The sequence below is a fragment of the Apodemus sylvaticus genome, chromosome 6 (assembly GCF_947179515.1).
Source record: "Apodemus sylvaticus chromosome 6, mApoSyl1.1, whole genome shotgun sequence".
Taxonomy (NCBI): Eukaryota; Metazoa; Chordata; class Mammalia; order Rodentia; family Muridae; genus Apodemus; species Apodemus sylvaticus.
Genome location: NC_067477.1, coordinates 41,766,429 through 41,783,893, shown reverse-complemented (window position 1 = coordinate 41,783,893; position 17,465 = coordinate 41,766,429). Strand labels below are relative to the sequence as shown.

The window sequence follows — 17,465 nt, the reverse complement described above, 5'->3', positions numbered from 1 at the left end:
CTCCCCTCAAATCACTCTCAGAGTGTATAGGCAGCGCTCACAGGAGTAAATGCTGGGAGCTGAGGCACTGTGACCCTTGAAGCAACACCCTATGTCTTGTGTCTGGAATCCCAGTGACCTGGTTTGTGTCCTGGTCTCAGCCTGAAGGCAGCTTTGGCAAAATAGTTTTACTGTGAAGCTGAGGCAGGCCCAGCAGGCTGAAAAGGGCCTAACCTTCCTGCATGCAGACATTTCTCTCTTTCTCTCTCTTTTTTTAAACAGGCTTGGAACTGACAGAGAATCCAGTGAATGATCAAATAGTTCACTTCAAACTCTGCCTGAGGCAAGGGCTCCTGGGCTAGGGAACTTGAAAGGCAGAGCTGAAAGAGGTTCTGGCCAGGCTTCCGATCCTCAGAGGAAATTCAAAGAAGTGTCTCAGCTGGCTGCAGCCCTCAGAGGGTCAGATGCTGGGCCAATTTTGAGCCCTGAGACTCCTGTCTCTGATGGCTTTGAGCTTTTTATTTTATTCCTTTGTTGAAAGACAGGAGCCACCCAAACTGAACCACGCTCCTGTGTCCCCTGAGATGTCCACAAACAGGAGACCACCAGGAGTGGGGCTGGTAGATGCCCAAACCTTGAAGGTCACCTTAGAGTTTCTTCCTCTGCTCAAACTCTGCGAGGACTGTCATGTCCTTCACGGCGACAACCAGAGCTCTATAGCTGGCTCCTGGGTTCCTCCCTTCTGTATGCATTCCACTCTTCTCCCATTTCCCAGGCCCTGCCTCACTCAGGAGGCCTTGGTTGTCCAGAACTCACAGGCTATGCCTGATCCTCTGGGCTTGTGCCCCTCTGGAAAAATCCTTCCCTTTAGAGTTTCATGACCTGGTTCAGAACTTTGCTAGTTTCAGCTCTTTGCTCTAGTGTCACCTTTTCAGTTGAAAAAATTTTCAAGTCAAGGCCTAGAGAGATGGCTCAGTGGTTAAGAGCACTCACTGACTACTCTTCCAGAGGACTAGGGTTTGATTCCCAGCACCCCCATGGCAGCTCACAACTGTCAGTAACTCCAGCTCCAGGGGATCTGACACTATCTTCTAGCCTCTTCTAGCGTCAGGCTGGCACACAGACATACATGCAGACAAAACACCCATACACATACAAAATAAAATAATAAAAGAAAACCTCTTTAGTGATCCTAATTAAAAATTTAGCCCACACCCCCAGTCCCACGGTTCCTCTCAGCCTCTGCATCTCTCCCTTGTGTTTATCACTCTGCCATACGCTACATGTTCTTCACATAACCTCGCTGACTTGTAGGTTTTGTTTCCCACTTTTATGAATTTTGTCCTCCCCAACAAGAATCTAGAACAGTGCACAACACATAAGAGATGCTCAGTTAACATTTGCCAAATGAACTAAAGAATGGCACTCAGGTGTAGCTCGGGCTAGGGAGTGCTCAAAGGTCTTGCCACACATCTGTGCCACACAGAGTGCAAATCACCAAAACCAAGTGGTTGTGGTGACCCACATGTCATTTCAGTCTTTGAAGCATGCAGATGGGATCCCCAGGATCAGCTGGCTAGCCAGAGTAGCTATGTCAGCTAGAACCCCTGCCTCAGTAAGTTGGAAAACAAATGGGGGGAAGACTCCTGACTCTAACCTCTGGCATGCGCGTGCAGCTAGCTAGACAAAGTATGAATTTTGTATTGCAATGTTGCAACTTTGTAGCTCAGTGATCTTGGAAAGCTTAAAACAAAACAAACAAAACTCAGAACTGGGATCAATGGCGTGTACCTTTTATTTCAGTACTGGGAAGGCTGAGGCAGGAAGATTACTTGAGTTCAGGAGTTCAAAACCAGCTTGAGCAACATAGACCCCCATCTCAAATAAAACAAAAGAAAGTGACACATGTGGTAATCCAAGCACCTGTGCTGAAGCAGAAGGATTACTGAGACTTTAAAGCCAGCTTGCACTATAGGCTGCATAGCAAGTACCAGACCAGACAAAACAAGACCATATGGGCTAAGTGAGATAAGGTGACCTCACTAACATACAAAACATAGCAGTGGTATATAGGTACGAGGTGTGTGTGTGTGTGATGTATATGCACATGTATGTATGTGTGCTTGGGGTGAGCTTATGCAAGGAAACACCCCATTTTATCTATCACAAGAGCTCACACCCCAGCATGTACTTTCAAGGAGACACCAAAGAGAAAGAAAGCTATCCCCTTTCCCTCCTTCCCACCCTCACCTGGAGGGATCCCTCTTCTTCTGACACTGTCATTTCCTGCAGAACTCTCCTTCAGGGTATGGATGTGTGGTGGCAGCTTGGAGATTGTGCCCTGCAGCCGAGTGGGCCATGTTTTCAGGAAGCGGCATCCCTACAACTTTCCAGAGGGCAATGCCCTCACCTATATCAGGTAGGCCCTGCTGGGAGACACCATGGAGGAAGCATGGGATTCCCCTCACTCTAGACATCCCCCACCCCCCACCCTCCACCCCTGCTAATTACTCACCATGGCTGTGTCTTTGGGTTGCAAACCTGTATCTCAGGCTCAGTTTCTCCATTTGCCGTGCCAGGTCTGACACTCTGGGTATTTCTGAGGGTGGAGGATGAACTTGGAGCATTGCCCCAGGTGATATGTACATAACATATTTATGATCATAACTCTTCATGGTATTCAAGAAGAAAGGCAAAGCCGTCTTCATTCTTTCCCATTTGCCTACTCGTCTTTTCAGAAGCAGCTACCGCATTAAAGCATTTACATAGAACTATCTGCTCTTAGTAGGTTGATGGTCTATCGTGTTAGACTTTGGATAAATTCTCCTGTGTAGTTTGTGTGTAGAGACCCATATGTTTGCCTCGGCAGGTGTCTTTGTCATGTGCTCTTCCAGCAGTGTGGTTCTCTGGCCCTGTATCACAGCCGCCTGTCCCCATCAGCATCACTAGCCATGGTTTTTTTTACCAAGGCTGTCTCACTCTCTGTTGCATAGAAATATTTTCCCACCGAAGGCCATTTATTCCGCTGCCAGTGTTTTGTTAAGCAACTATTCTTGCATGTGGCCCTTTTGTCCACATAACAGGTTTTTCAATAGAACAGATTCCTTTGAGTGGAGAGCCTGTCATGGGTCCTGACAGATCACCCTCTGGACAGACCATACCGATTCAGTTTACCCCGAGCCAGTATTATTTTTGCATGTGAAGCTGGAACTCTTGTTCTCTACTGCATGGATGCAGCTCATCTTCTTTGTCTTATTGTTAATCGGCCAACAGCCAGGCCTGATAGTACAGGTCTGTAGTCCCAGCTACTTCAAAGGCTAAAGCAGGAGGATTGAAGTTTCAAGGCCTTCGAGGTCTGCAGAGTGAGTTCAAGACCAGCCCGGGGAGCTTATGGAGTCCAAATCTCAATAAAAGGAAAAGAGGTCTGCGGTTTGAGCTCAGTGGCAAACACATTTAAAAGCTGTAAGAACTCACACCGACCGACCTTGACTGTCCCCTGTCTGATGACTTGGTTTTGTCCTTTCTCTGCTCTTAGGAATACAAAGCGGACAGCGGAGGTATGGATGGATGAGTACAAACAATACTATTATGAGGCCCGGCCCTCAGCCATCGGCAAGGCCTTTGGCAGGTGAGTCTCTCCGACTCCCCTGTCTGTCTCCCTACACCCATGTTTGCACAGCTGGGCAAGTACAAGGTAGACGCACACTGGACAGCCTCTCAGTCTCCTAGTAACCGAGTCCTGGCTCTTCTGGCTCCTCTGGGCTCTGGGAGGGAGAGTGACTCATGGAGAAGACCCTGGTCCTACATACTTTGTGGAGACAGATAAGAGAAGTTTCCCAGTGAAAGTTCAGTGTAGCCCATTCAAAGCTGCAGCCTCAGGAAGAACTTCGTCTGAGGTGGTAGTTATGACAGAGTTGTCTGCAGGGGACAATGCAGGTTTGCCTCCATACCCATCCAAACCTGTCATCAGTCAGCCTATTTTCCAGTCATGGCCTGAGATGATCACTGTCTAGTTAAGTGTTTTTGAAAATGCAGATGGATTATGAAATCAATTTAGTGAATCATCGTCAGCATTAAAGAAGAAAATAAGATGGAAACAACAGATGAATTTTGTGCCAGGCAGACTAGAGAATCAGGGTTAACTGCAATCTGTGGAAAGTATTGTTTTATGAGGATTATTCCTGTGTGTGTGTGTGTGTGTGTGTGTGTGTGTGTGTGTAAATGCGCACCCACCTGTGTGTCTGTGGGATGGAAGGTGTGCTGATCTCTGTTACGTTTGTAGTTTGAAAGCATTGTTAGTGATCAGTTACAAATGAATCATCCCACTTATTTATTTATTTCAATCCTTAAAATGAAAAAGATGAGTCACTAAGTACTTAATATTTCCTGAGGCCCTGCTCTCATCTAAGCCCTCCGTGTCCCCATGTCCCCTTCTGATCTCCACAAAAACCCAAGGTGAGCAGCTGAGGCCTGGTTTATTCAGATAGGCTATGGAGGTCCCCAGATGACAGCTGAGGAGGGTGAGATTTAAGCGCCTGTCCCAACAGCACATCAGCCTGAGAGATGTCCACAGCTTGCCCTTCCCATTAGACCCTGTCTCCTAAACTGGAAGTTGATGAAGTCCTCTGCAAAAGATGAGGACAGTTTGTCCAGGCTAACGGAGTCTCCAGGAGTAAGAGTCTAAAGGTGAAGTGTGGTCCTGTGAGCTCAGGGAGGAACCGAGAAGAAGACAGAGGAGATACAGGAGAACTGAGTGTTGAGGTCAGATGTGGACTCAGTCTCCCTCTGTAGTCCCCTGGGGCCCACCTCCCCACACCATGGCCTTGTCCTGGCTTTGTCTTTCCCTTCAGTGTGGCCACACGGATCGAGCAGAGGAAGAAGATGGACTGTAAGTCCTTCCGCTGGTACCTGGAGAACGTCTATCCTGAGCTCACGTGAGTGCAGCCCCCTTCCAGGGTGGGGACCAGTGACCTGCCATGCCCTGAGTCTGGATCCCCCAGCTGCCAGTGTTCATCTTCCCTCTGAGAGGAGGCATTACTGAGAGTTATCAGTCAGGCGTGATGTGGCTGCATTTTTACCAGACGGCCTCCCCGACTAGAAATGGATATTGTCTCCAAAGGAAGACAATACTGCATTATGCAGCTGAGGCCACTCTGCTCTGTTTCCTCACCTCTGACCCTGTTCTCTCTTTGCTGGAAACTCATCCTGAGGAGATAAAGTCATCCGAGCACAGAGCTATTGACCGCAGACCCTGCAGCGGAAAATGAAATGCAGCTTCCGCTTAGGCCGGCCCAGTGGATACATCCATTTAAACAAATATTATGCATCCATTAGTATGTAATCGCAGAGACCAAAAATGCGCAGGGAAATGTTTGTTCTATCGAAGAGGAAGTAAAAATGCAAATAGGCTTGTGGCTGTGTGGGCCATGTGCTCTGAAGGGGACTGAGAGAGGAAAAAACGGGACCATGACTGTGATGCGGGAGGGGCATCCAGGTCCCTTCTTCCTGATTCTAAATCTTTTTGGTGTAGGTGGTATCTTGGTCACATGGCTCATTTCCTCACCTTCTTTAGATTTTGACTCATTTGTCCCCTCCTAGGGGACACTTTGTCTAAACACTAAATTGACAGTGGCATTCTTCCCTGGCATTTCCTCTGAAACTCACATCAGCATCACACACACACACACACACACACACACACACACACACACACACTAGCTTAGTTAATTTGATGTCATCTCCTGCACTTGCCGAGAAGCTCCCTGAGGCAGAAGTCAAGAAACCATTGCCCATTATGTCCAAGGCTCTCCTCTGCTCCCTGTAACAGTGCCTGTCACAAAATAGACACCGAGTAAACAGTATTTATTTATTTATTTATTTATTTATGTTTTTTTTTTTTCGAGACAGGGTTTCTCTATGTGCCCTGGTTGTCCTAGAACTCAATCTGTAGACCAGGCTGGCCTCGAACTCAGAAATATACCTATCTCTGCCTCCCAAGTGCTGGGATTAAAGGCGTGCACCACCACTGTCCGGTGTAAACTTCTTTTAAAATGAACAGTTTTGAACTAATAAAACTCTAGTGAGCAAGACTTGGGAGTGTGTGGGGTTAGCCTCCTTCCCGGAGATCAGGCAGCAGGGGAGCCACTCCTCCCACTGTTGCTTTCCAAGGGTGTGGCTCTCTGAGATGCTCCACCCTCACTGCCTACAAGTTCTGCAAGGAGGGGGAACCTCTGTTCTCCCAGGGCATATCCAATGCCTGGAAAGTTCCCATTGTTAGGTTGCAGCCAAGTCCTGGAAAACAGCTAGATGCTGAACCCAGATAATATAACTCAAAGTTCCAAACACAGCCTGCCTGAAAAGCAGCAAACCCAAACAGACTGCTGGGGGGATTTCTAAGAAATTCCTGAACAACAACCAAACTTCACCACCCTCCTTGGGAGCAAGCTGGCAACAAGTAGCTTCAGTCCCTCTGGCCCCTAACTGAGGTGCAGGGCATTGATTCACGAGAATGCAGTGGGTGTGTCACTTCCCCAAGGGCAAGGAGCCCATACTTGCTCATGTGGCACATCTGAGATGCCAAGGAATTGAGAGTAGCCGTGTCTTAGCCACTGTCAAGTTTTCTACATTTGGATGGCATTTTGGACACTGGGCCAGCTAGAGGAGCTGAGGAGCCTGTGGGATTCTTAGGAGATGGAACTAGGTCCCTCCTCTTCACACCTCAGACCTCCACCCCTTCCTTACAAAGAAGTGTTCTAACCCAAGATAGGGCAGCATGGTAAGTGTGCCTTGTCAAATCAGGAGAATGTGGCTCCTGCTGTTGGTACTGTGGCTTCTTCCTATCTAACTGGCTCAGCTCCAGGTCAAAGGGGGAGGGGCGGGGGGAGGTCAGATTCATGTCAATGCCCCTCCACATGGAGGATCTGTCAACTGCCCACAGGACTCGGGTGGTCACCGCAAAGTCTAAGAAGGCTAAAAGAGCTTCCACTTTGCTAGGCCAGCCTGCAATCCTGCCACAGCGCTGCTCTGAGACCGGGCCTAGCTTCAGCTAGCCTGGTAATTCATCATTTTTATTAGGACTGTCCCAAACAGCAATGCAGACTGCATCGCGCCATTATAGGGTGCAAGTCACATAGTGGCCATGGTAGACTCATTACAATAACTTCAAGCAGATGGCAGGAAGCATTCTAACCAAATTAGTATGCAGTAACAACTTTCTAGTGGGTGGGGTAGGGCAACTAGAGCAATGGATGCTACCTCTATTTCTATGAAGGCATCATGAGGTCTAACAATAGCCCTGCTTAGAGGAGAGTCATGGGGAAGCAGGGGCATACACACAGGAGCACACACAAACAGGACAGCTTGGTTTACTCTGCCAGGCAACCGAGGAACATGCTGGGGATTGCCATCTGGGCCGTCCAGAACTGCTGTCACAGGGACACATCGGAGCTGCCTCTGCTCTTGACATTGATGCCCAACACAGTTCCTTCCACGAGCATCACTGGGCAGATCCTCCACAGGGCCAGTGGCCCCCTGACCTCTGGCAGCTGATGAGCTGGCAGGGAGAGCATAGGGGGGAGTCAGAATAACCCTGTGCCGCTTGAAGCATTCCCCTGGAGCACAATTCTCAAAGTCTCAGAAGGCAGCTTGGGTTCGTGCAGAGAGGGAAACCAGCCCTCAGGGACTGTGAAGCTTTTCCTACAGGAGCTGCACACTCACCTCCTTCCAGGGGTCATAGAGGCAAAGAAAGCAAAACAAGCAATGGGGCGAATGGTAAGGCGTGCAGCTGCCCCTCAGGACAGAGGGTGAGTGTTCCTGGATCCCCTGCCTCAGAGGGCCTGATCCCAGAGATGCTGGACTCAGGCTTTGCCCTATGACCTTAAAGGTTTTACTTTAAGTGTTTATGTGAGCACATGTATGTGCGTGCATGTGTGTGTGTACATTCAGAAGCGTGTACTCATTTGGATGGAAGCAAAAAGCCAGAGCTGCATGTTTTCTACTGTTATGATCCACCATCTCTCTTGAGACAGGGTCTCTAACTGAACTTGGGGTTCACCAGTTGACTAGACTGGCTGGCTAGCAGAGTGAGAAGCTGCCTGTCTCTGCCCACTCTCCAAATTACACATACAAGTGACCATACCTGGTTCTACATGGGTGCTGGGACCTGAACTCAGGTCTTTTATTGCTTGCATGGTAGACACTTTATCAACAGAGCCATCTTAGGCCTTTAAAAACTATTTTAATTAATGTATTTATTTAATGTTGGCAGGGACTCGGATGCTCATGTGGACAAATCATAGAAGTCAGTTCTCTCCTTATATCACATGAGTCCCCGGGATTGAACTCAAGTTGTCAGGCTTAACAGCAAGTGCCATTACCTACTGAGCCATCCTGCCAGCCCCTCATTTTTAAAATGCCAACTGATTAAAAGCAGCAGTAACCTCTCTGCAGATCAGATGGAATGTGTCTGATGGCCACATTCAGCACAGGACCTGTAGTTGCAATCTCTGTTCGGACCTCTACAATAAGTCTGGTTCTGAAGGGACATCTAGGTGGTGGGTGCCACCACCAGGGTGTGTGAGGGGGAGTGAAGGGAGCTCTCTGAGCCTCCCTCGGAGCAAATCAGAATTGGGGTCCCACGCTCTCTTGAACAGCCTGGGGAAGACCTGCTTTGACTGAGATCCTGCAAGGCTGTCCACATCAAGGAATGGCAGACATGTCTCCTTCCACAGCCCAGGTTCTCTCGAACGGAGGCATTGGGGGACAGGGAGCATCAGGCCCAGGGTTAGGTATTGAGTACTCCTGGTTCCCTCATAGTTTGTGATGGATGCATAATTCACAGGCCTCCCCAAACCAGGCATGCGAGCCTGTGTCAGCTGCAGATGGTAGCCTGCCTAGGTTTACTGCCAAGAGGTTATCACTGTGTGTGTGCTCATGTGAGCATGTGCTTAAGCATTCTACTGGCACATGAGATATCTTAATAATGTGGTACCTTGAAGCCTCCCTCAGCAGCAGGCTGAGTGTTTCCAGGTTTTGTCTAACAGTCATTTGTAATGGGTGTAGGGTTTCTAGCCTGTGCATGTATGTCACCCATGCCAGCTGCTGAGTAAGCAGAAATTCCCAGTGCTTTCCATATCAGTCATCCTGATATGAATATCTTTTAACACAGCCAGCTTATTGTCATTAAATTCCTTAAACTGGCATTTTTTTCCCCATCAAAGACATGCATACTTTAAGGGCTCTGGTACTTAATTCCATACTGTTCTCTCCCAAAGTTGAGCTCACTGGTAGAGTAAATCTCATAGGTGTTGCCAACACTGGGTATTATTTAAAACACATACACACACACACACACAGAGAGAGAGAGAAAGAGAGAGAGAGAGAGAGAGAGAGAGAGAGAGAGAGAGAGAGAGAGAGAGAGAGATAAGGGAAACAAATAATGATTATTCTCTAACATGTTCTTTAATCACAGTGAGAATGAACATATTTGCATGGTTATACATTTTTCAGTTAGCTGCTCCAAAATCATCCCTTTGCTGGTATTTTGAGATCAGCTGTTGAAACACCTTTAAACTCCCAGGTGTCCACTTCTATGAATTAGGCCTGAGTGTCTCTCCAGGGTGTCCTGTGTCTCAGGTCTTCCATAAGAACAGGAGCTGGAACTAAGGCTGTTCCTGCCTCTTACAACCCTGCTCCCCCTACCCTACTCCCCACCATCTCCTCAGACCGCCAGTCCTAGAGACCTCAGTGACTGTGGCTGCCCTCTGGAGGAAGGGGTGGGTAAGCAAGAGGAGAGAGAGAAGCAGCCTGACATTACCTTTCTCCTCAGTGTCCCCGTGAAGGAAGTGCTCCCGGGTGTCATTAAGCAAGGAGTCAACTGCTTAGAATCCCAAGGCCAGAACACAGCTGGTGATCTCCTTCTTGGAATGGGGATATGCAGAGGGTCCGCCAAGAGCCCTCCCCCAGCCCAGGTAAGCTGCATAGGGCTCTCGAAGGGCCGGGAGTGGGGATAGGGCTTCTCTCTCTTCATTTTTGTCCCTTCTTTCTGCACTGTCCATAAATATCCTTCCCAGGGCTCCCCACATTTTGCTCCTGATGATTGCCCATTCCTTTTCAGCCCTGGGTCCCTCACTTCCTCTTCTAAAGGAAGAAATGCTGCCCAGTCTTATGCTGGGGTACAGTTTGGATGTGTGTGATGGGCTTCAGGTCTCAAGGACTCTGCATATATAGCTAATGCGTGAGTGCCACACCTGCAGTAACTCTAGAGCAGGTTGTGGAGACCCCATCATGGACCCAGCCAGGCCCTATACTACTTCCTTCTTTTACCTCCCCAGCATCCCTTGGGGCCTCTTTAACTCCCCTCTGGTAAGCTCCAGCTGAGTTTCCTCATCTTAATATTTGACTGTGAATCTTTTCTAACATAAAGCAATATAGAAACTGTACAATGAATTCTCTCCTTTAGCTTCTACCATTATTTGTAAAAAAGTTTGAAAAATAAAAAGTCCTGGGTCGGTCTCTTTGCCTGATCACCTGTGTACCCATATCTGTCCACCCAGAGCTGTCCTCTCCCTGTCTTTCAGGCATGGCTATTTAGTGATCACCTTATCCAGCAGCAGGGGAAATGTCTGGCTGCCACCTCCACCTTAATGTCTTCCCCTGGGTCCCCAGTAATACTGCAAGCGTGTAACCCTAAAGAAGGCAAGCAGGTAAGTCTCCACCGCCAGGCACAGATGGCCAGCAGCCCCAAGGGACAGTGAGCAGTTTTGCCCTGACAGGGGAGTCCCAGCTTGAGGCATGGGCTTGCAGATAAGCCTCTCGAATGAGAATCTGAGGCCCCTCTGGCGTCATCTAGGCCCAGCCTATCATTTCACTCATGAGCAGAGGCTGCAGCTAAGTGTTTGTTTAACATTAGTGCTGCCAGTCTGGGGGCAGGAGCCATTTGTCTTGCTAATGCTGCGTGTCCAGCCTTTGGTGACAACTACAAAGCTTAAGTAAGAGCTAGCTCTGATGCCCAGACTGTGCTAGCCCACTCACATCCACAATCATCCTTTAGCCTCCTCCTCCAGCCACCTGGCAAGATAGTTCTCAACTAGCTCTGTTGTGCAGTGAGTGAACCAAGGCTTCCTTGACACGGGCTATCAGCTCCCACTGCTGGAAAAAGTAGAAGCAGCTAGGATTTAAACCCAGGCTCAGTGTGACTCCTGAGCCCACAGACTTAAGCCAGAACTTAGTAAGGATTTCTTGACTGCTGTCTCACTGGGAATCTGAGGTCCAGAGACAGTGATTTGCAAGCTCACATGACTACCCTCAGATGTGTCCTAGGAAACAGTTCAGGGTTACTTGTGGAAGGAAAAATTAATGCTCTGAGAAATGTTGTCACTCGCCCATAGCACACAGCAACCAGTGACAGAGCACTAAGTACTAGATTGCCAGAGTCGTGGGGCCCCTCTCTTTGCTGCTGTGCTCTTCCTGATTAAAGGGGCTCCTTGCTCTCGAGAGCATGGGATCCAAGGTCCAAGCCACTGCAGCCCTTCTCCACCCTGCTGGTAACACAGCCTGCTCACAGTCCTGCAAAGGGCGAGGAGGGGCCTGGCTCAGCCTGGGCCTACAGGCTTCCACGCACACCTCTGCTGTTTGTTTGGGTCAATTCTTTCTTTAGGGATGAGTGGCAGTTTGTTATTCTGTTCTGGAAGAACAATCAGGTTCTCTCCTTCCAGCCTTTGTATATGAGAACGTGTGTGTGTGTGTGTGTGTGTGTGTGTGTGTGTGTGTGTGTGTGTGTGTGTGAAGCATACTATAACCTGCTTGCTGGGCCTACTGGCCACTCCTGCTAGCTTTCAGCCTAGGAGATGTAGCTTGACCTCTGCTCTGTCCTGCAGCAGGGCTGGCACAGTCTGCCCTTCAACTGGAGCCTCAACCCCTTCCTGAGAGGAAAGCCTTGTGCCCACAAACACCTCTATGTTGAAGTCAGAGCTTCCTGCCATCTTCCCAGACAACCCATCCAAATAAATAGCAACTATTTATATAAAAGCACCTGTGGACCCGAGAGACCCTTGCTACCAACCCTGCCAACCTGATTCCCCAGGATCCACGTATTCACAGGCTACAAGTGTTATGTTCCTACAAGCCCAGCTAATCATCTCCCCCCCCCTACTTACCCCAGCACTCTGGGTGCCACACCTCTCACCACCATGGAGGACAGATGGCAGCTCCCACTGTCAGTCCGTTCCAGATTCTGAGCTTTCCCTCCTGGACTCTAATTGGCCTTGATTCCAGCCCAGACCACGTGTCTTTGAGGCTCCTGAGACTTAGACAGGGTACAATGGAGTCAGCGTGTTCTAGTCCAGCCATTCCCCAGGTTTCTCACTCATACAATAATGGGCTGCTGCACTGCCAGAGGATGCAGATGCTGAGCCTGGGAATAGGAGAGCACCTGGACATGTGTGATGTCTGCACGGCCTCAGGGTGGACCGTGATGTCTGCACGGCATCAGGGTTGAGTGGCTGGAAGAGCTGGTGAGAAAGACTGCCTAGAAGTTCTGGTGGAAGTAAGAGTTCCACCAGTGGGCTTTTGTTTGCTCATTGCTTCTCCATGCCAAGGAAGCGCCAAGCCTGAGCCACACAGGCCAGGGAAAGCCCTTCTCCTTCTCCTGCAAGAGAAGGCGCTATAGCATTTCCAGCTTAATGTTTTGTTGGAAGTTTAGCCAATGGAGTCAAATGTGAGAGGCTGAAAGAGCAGTCTGGTGTCCAGATAGAAACTGGAGATGCAGGTGTGCCTGTGGAAACTAAGCCAAATTCTAAATAACACTAGCTTTACAGTTGAGTGCAGCTCATCTCTGTCCCTTAGCTGCACAGTGAGAACACAGTCTCCCTCAGAGCTCTGCGGGCTCCAGTCTCATGGTCGTGAGCTCGGTCACCTCATAGGATGATAAGAAAAGGGCTATGGCTGCAGGGAAGAGACGTAGGCAAGGACCAGAACATTGATGTCTGCGACTGTTCAGTCTTCTCCAAACCCTGGCCTCTGCCTTACATCTCTTCTCCATATCCCACAGAACACACCATCCTCTATCCAGGCCTTTCTGAAATGTTCTAAGGAAACAGACTTCCCCTTACCTTGTCAAGCTTGGGAGAAGAAAATTCTAGGATCCCCTTTGTGACTCCAACATAAGAAGACCCCAGTCTCCCACCCCCACCCCACTGCACGACTGTAAAGGTGGTGGCCACTTCCCACTTGAGGGTGTAGGTACTGGGACTCATGATTGCAGGCCAGGCCAGGCATGTAGGGTTGCAGGAAGAAGAAAGCTTTGTTCTTATAAAGAAAAGAGTCCCGTAGGCCACGGGTCACTAACTCGGTGCCTGCAGGGTTGGGGATCTGCTAAGGGAGAAAAGTCCAGGAGCCGGAGGATGGGGTCCTGCCTAAAGCAGGGAGCAGGGGGAGCCTCAGCCCAGCCATCTGATAGAAACTGAACCTAGTGTCCAAAGAAAAACTGGAGATGCAGGTGTTTTAGGTGACAGCTAAGATGGGTTTTAAAATAGTGCCTCTTGGGTCAAATAAAACACACCTCCAGGTTGGACACAGCCCATGGGAGTGTTACTTCCTTTGATCTACACAGTAACTTTGTCCCATACCACACAAGTGAACACCCAGAGAGGGGACACAGTCTGTTTTCAATGAAGGGCAGTGAGGGCTGGGGAGACAACCACACCGCTATTAAAGCGCCTGCTGTATAATCACAAGGTCCTCCCAGAACCCACTTAAGAGGCCAGGCACAGCCTGTGATCTCAGCACCGGGGAGCAGGACATAGCAGGATCCCCACAGCACGCTGGCCAGCCGGGCTTGCTGAATTGATGAACTCCATGTTCAGTGAGACCCTGTATCAAAAAATAGTATAGAGTGATACAGGAAGTCAGTGACATCAACCTCTTGGTCTCCATGAAGGCACATGCTCACACACATGTGTAGGAAATGCACACATACACACACACACAAATAAATAAATGCTGTGTGTTATAGGCATATGTGGTTTTGTGTGCACACTCATGAAATGAAGGTACAAACTACTTTCAGCCCTGTGCTGGGCGTGGAGTGCAGCCTCACGCCTGTTGAGTCAGCACTGTACCACAGAGCTCCACCCCCCAGCTCATATATTGTTAACTTTTAATCATTTTCTTCTTCCTTACCCCTCTCCCTTCCACCCAGAAATGGAGAAGGAAAGGATCTTTCATCCAGCATTCGGTCAGCGGCCTCTGCCTGGAGACAAAGCCTGCCCAGCTGGTGACAAGCAAATGTCAGACAGATGCCCAGGCCCAGCAGTGGCAGCTGCTGCCACACACATGATGGTAGCCCCCAGCCTCCTGGACCTTCTGCATGAGACTCGGGGGCTGGAGGGGGTTAGGGTGGGGGAGTGTCAGGCGGGCTATTTCCCATCTCCTCACATTTCGACTGGATCATCAGTACACACCCCTACCACGCATTTCTCCAAAGCTAGTTCAGGCAGGGTGCGGGGGCAGGCTACATGCCCTCTGTGCCACCCCAGTCTTGCCCTGGGAGAGGAGATGGTTGGTCGTGGCAGCTGCTCCTGGCCCTTTATCTTCTCCCTTGGCCCTTCTGGAGCTCCAGACAGCGGTGTGTGGGCCTTGCCCTTGTTGCCTAAGGGGGACAAGGACAGAAACCTACAGAAGGGCCAAGCTGGGTCACAGGGCTAGCCTGAAGTCAACACAAGAGGACAGGTGGCATCATGTGTGAAAAGGCCGAAGAAAATCACATGGCAGCTAGAGAAGAGGAAGGGTTGAGAGGCTCAGTCCAGTGGGTGGGTGAGGGAGGGATGCATCCTGGGAGCAGAGGATGGAGTCACAGAAGAACGTGAACAGCAGCCAACTGTGAGGTTCCAGAAAACCAAAGTCTCTTTCCATGACATCACCCTGTTCCTGCTTTGCCAGCCCTAGGCCCCAAGCCCGACATATGCCTGCAGCCCCTCTAGGTGACCACATTCTTATTAAGAAGCTGGAGAGGGATCTGGGGTATAATTTATTAAGTAGACTCTACTTCCGCTTAACCATATGTCAGGCCAAGACCTCATCTTCACCCTAAAATACCCTCATCTTCGCTAACTGTTTTGGACTCCTACTTTTTCAGAGGTCTTTGCCTCTGTAAGCATAGCATCATGGGGTAAGGTAGCAGTCAGAACTGGACCCACTTTCTGGAGTGTAACCATTTCTACACAGTAGAGACCAAGCCACCCATGTCAAAATGTCATGCTAAGGCTCTTTGCCAAGGGCCAGTGGTTGTAGTGGGACTGCGAAGCTGGCTAGTGGCTCCTATCTGTGTACAGAATAGCCTGCGCTCTCCTCTCCTGACACTGAGAACATGGAGACTATAGGTTGGTACCATCCTGGAATCCTGACCTTCTCATCATTGGCTTACACAGTATAATCTTGGGTAAAAGACCCCAGAATTCTTGGGGCCTCCATCCCAAAGCAAGCCCACCTATGAAGCCAGTCTTATTCCAGGAGTACCCAGCCTTTCATAAAACCAGTGAGCCAGATATTCACAGGGAATCAACACACTCCAGAAGGTCGAGAAATCTCTAGTATATTGCATGTGTATATACATATGCAATCACATAGGCAGGGATGGAGCCTGGATTTTCCCTGCTTCGTGGTTTCCAAAGCATCTGATCCTTTGCTCTGGATTAGCACTACCAGCTATCTGGGTCTCTGCCCCCCCCACCCCATTTCGCTCTCTGCTGGTCCCAGCCTGTACATCATCAGGTGTTAGAAACCAAGTACCGGGTTTGTAGTACCTACTCTGGAAGGTCCTCCAGCAGTTTCCTTGCATCTCTGGCTCTCACCAGCATCCTCTCAGCTGTTCTGTGCCAAATATGTCTGTACCCCTGGGTTCAGCACAGGGGCCCCTCACCTTGGTGACTACGCTTCGCCCATCCAGTTACAATGTCTTATATATACACTGCTATTTATAGACCTGGCCTCCGATCCTGTGATCCTCTGGGAAGAGTCCTGCCACAGTCCAGGACAGAATTGGGGCTAAGGTGGAGGCTTTTTTCTAGAGGCTTGGGACCTGTTCCAACGTGGGCTTTGGGGCTAGGAACCTAGGTTTCTCTCTGTGAATGTAAGGACAGCTACTCAGAGAGCCTTGATGGGGGGCCTCTCCCCAATTTCTGTGGTCAGACCCGCCTCAGCACTTGGCAGCTGTCCCGCACGGGGACTCAGTCCAACTCTGTTTTTGCTTTTCTTCTTGACCAAAGCATGTGCCACTAAGCTGTCCTGGAGGACACTGTCTTTATGAAACACACCTGGAATAAAACCACTTCTTACATGTCCACATATGCTGGTGCCTTTATTTCGGACCTTGCAAGCATTCAACTAGCTTCCACTGCCTGAGAGTCAGGTCTCCATCCTGTACAAGTGAATGAAACTGGGCATGCTCAAGGGTGAATCCTCTCCTGTATCTTGGAGGACAGCTGTTCTGTAGAGAGCCAACAAGTGGCCTTGCTACTAGAGCATGCTGGGCCTCAGGAAGCAGTGTCAGACTGAGCCCAAGTTCCTTGCTTAATCACACAGGCCCTGTTGCTGCTTAGAAACAGAAATTCAAGGGCTGCTCAGAATAGATATGGCCATCCCACCGTGCTTGCCTTTAAACAATTCTTTCTTCTTCCCTGGGAGCCATTCTAGTCCCTCAGTCCTGCCTTTCCCCTTGCTCTGTACACAAGAAAGCATTCATTCAGGCATGATGGTTCCTGGGTAAAAACAGCAAGATCATTTTAGAAGAGTCCCGCCTAGGCTTGCTTGATCGGGCAGCAGATGCTCTACCTAACAGTTTCCATGGAAACCAATAGACAAACTCCACCACTTCTCTGATCAGAAGTTGAACCTACCCAGATAAAAATAAGTCCTGACTTGGTGTGCATACAAACTGCTGTAGGCAGGCTAGAGCATTGCTAGCAAGGCACTCCCCCATTGTACACATGCGTCTGCAGGACAGTCAAGGGCTGGGGACACAGGAGCAATGTTTGCTAGGGTCAGCCTCTTGCTTGTCCAACAGAAAGCAGTACCTGGGTCCTGGAGTGTGGCTTCAGTTTTCTTCATTTTGTCTGGCTGTTTTTACTGGCTGGTTTGTTAATGGAATGCAAATACTCCCTCCAGACCTGTAAACCTCCCCCTCCTTCCCACCCTCCCCTTACTTGTGATTTACACCAAGGCTCTTCCTTCTGCTCCCCATTTATACTTGTGAGAAATCCAGACAGCTCCACTGCCCTTCAGGAAGCCTCAGGACTCTTCCAAAGCTCGGGCTGGGGTGTGGTTCTCCCCCACCAGGGACCAGGAAAGGAAACCTGGAAAGGCTAGGGTTCACAATGTCCCTATGACCACACCTAACTCTTGTCTGGTGTTTGTTCCCTGGGCTGGTCTGAGTCACCACTCTTTCAGGAAGGAGGGGCCCCAGGCAGCTTCTCTCACAGAAAGAGGACCTC

General features: G+C 49.5%; 1 protein-coding gene across 1 annotated transcript in view; it reads left to right on the top strand.

The window, feature by feature from the left end:
- Galnt16 (polypeptide N-acetylgalactosaminyltransferase 16) overlaps window positions 1-16,312 on the top strand; it is an 85,342-nt gene extending 69,030 nt beyond the window's left edge. The window contains exons 10-15 of the mRNA XM_052185557.1: window positions 2,272-2,398; window positions 3,515-3,607; window positions 4,830-4,913; window positions 9,806-9,947; window positions 10,557-10,682; window positions 14,177-16,312. Of these exons, the coding sequence (XP_052041517.1) occupies window positions 2,272-2,398; window positions 3,515-3,607; window positions 4,830-4,913; window positions 9,806-9,947; window positions 10,557-10,682; window positions 14,177-14,314 (710 nt within the window). The 3' untranslated portion in view covers window positions 14,315-16,312. The remainder of the gene's footprint in view (window positions 1-2,271; window positions 2,399-3,514; window positions 3,608-4,829; window positions 4,914-9,805; window positions 9,948-10,556; window positions 10,683-14,176) is intronic.
- The last annotated feature ends 1,153 nt before the right edge of the window (window positions 16,313-17,465 follow it).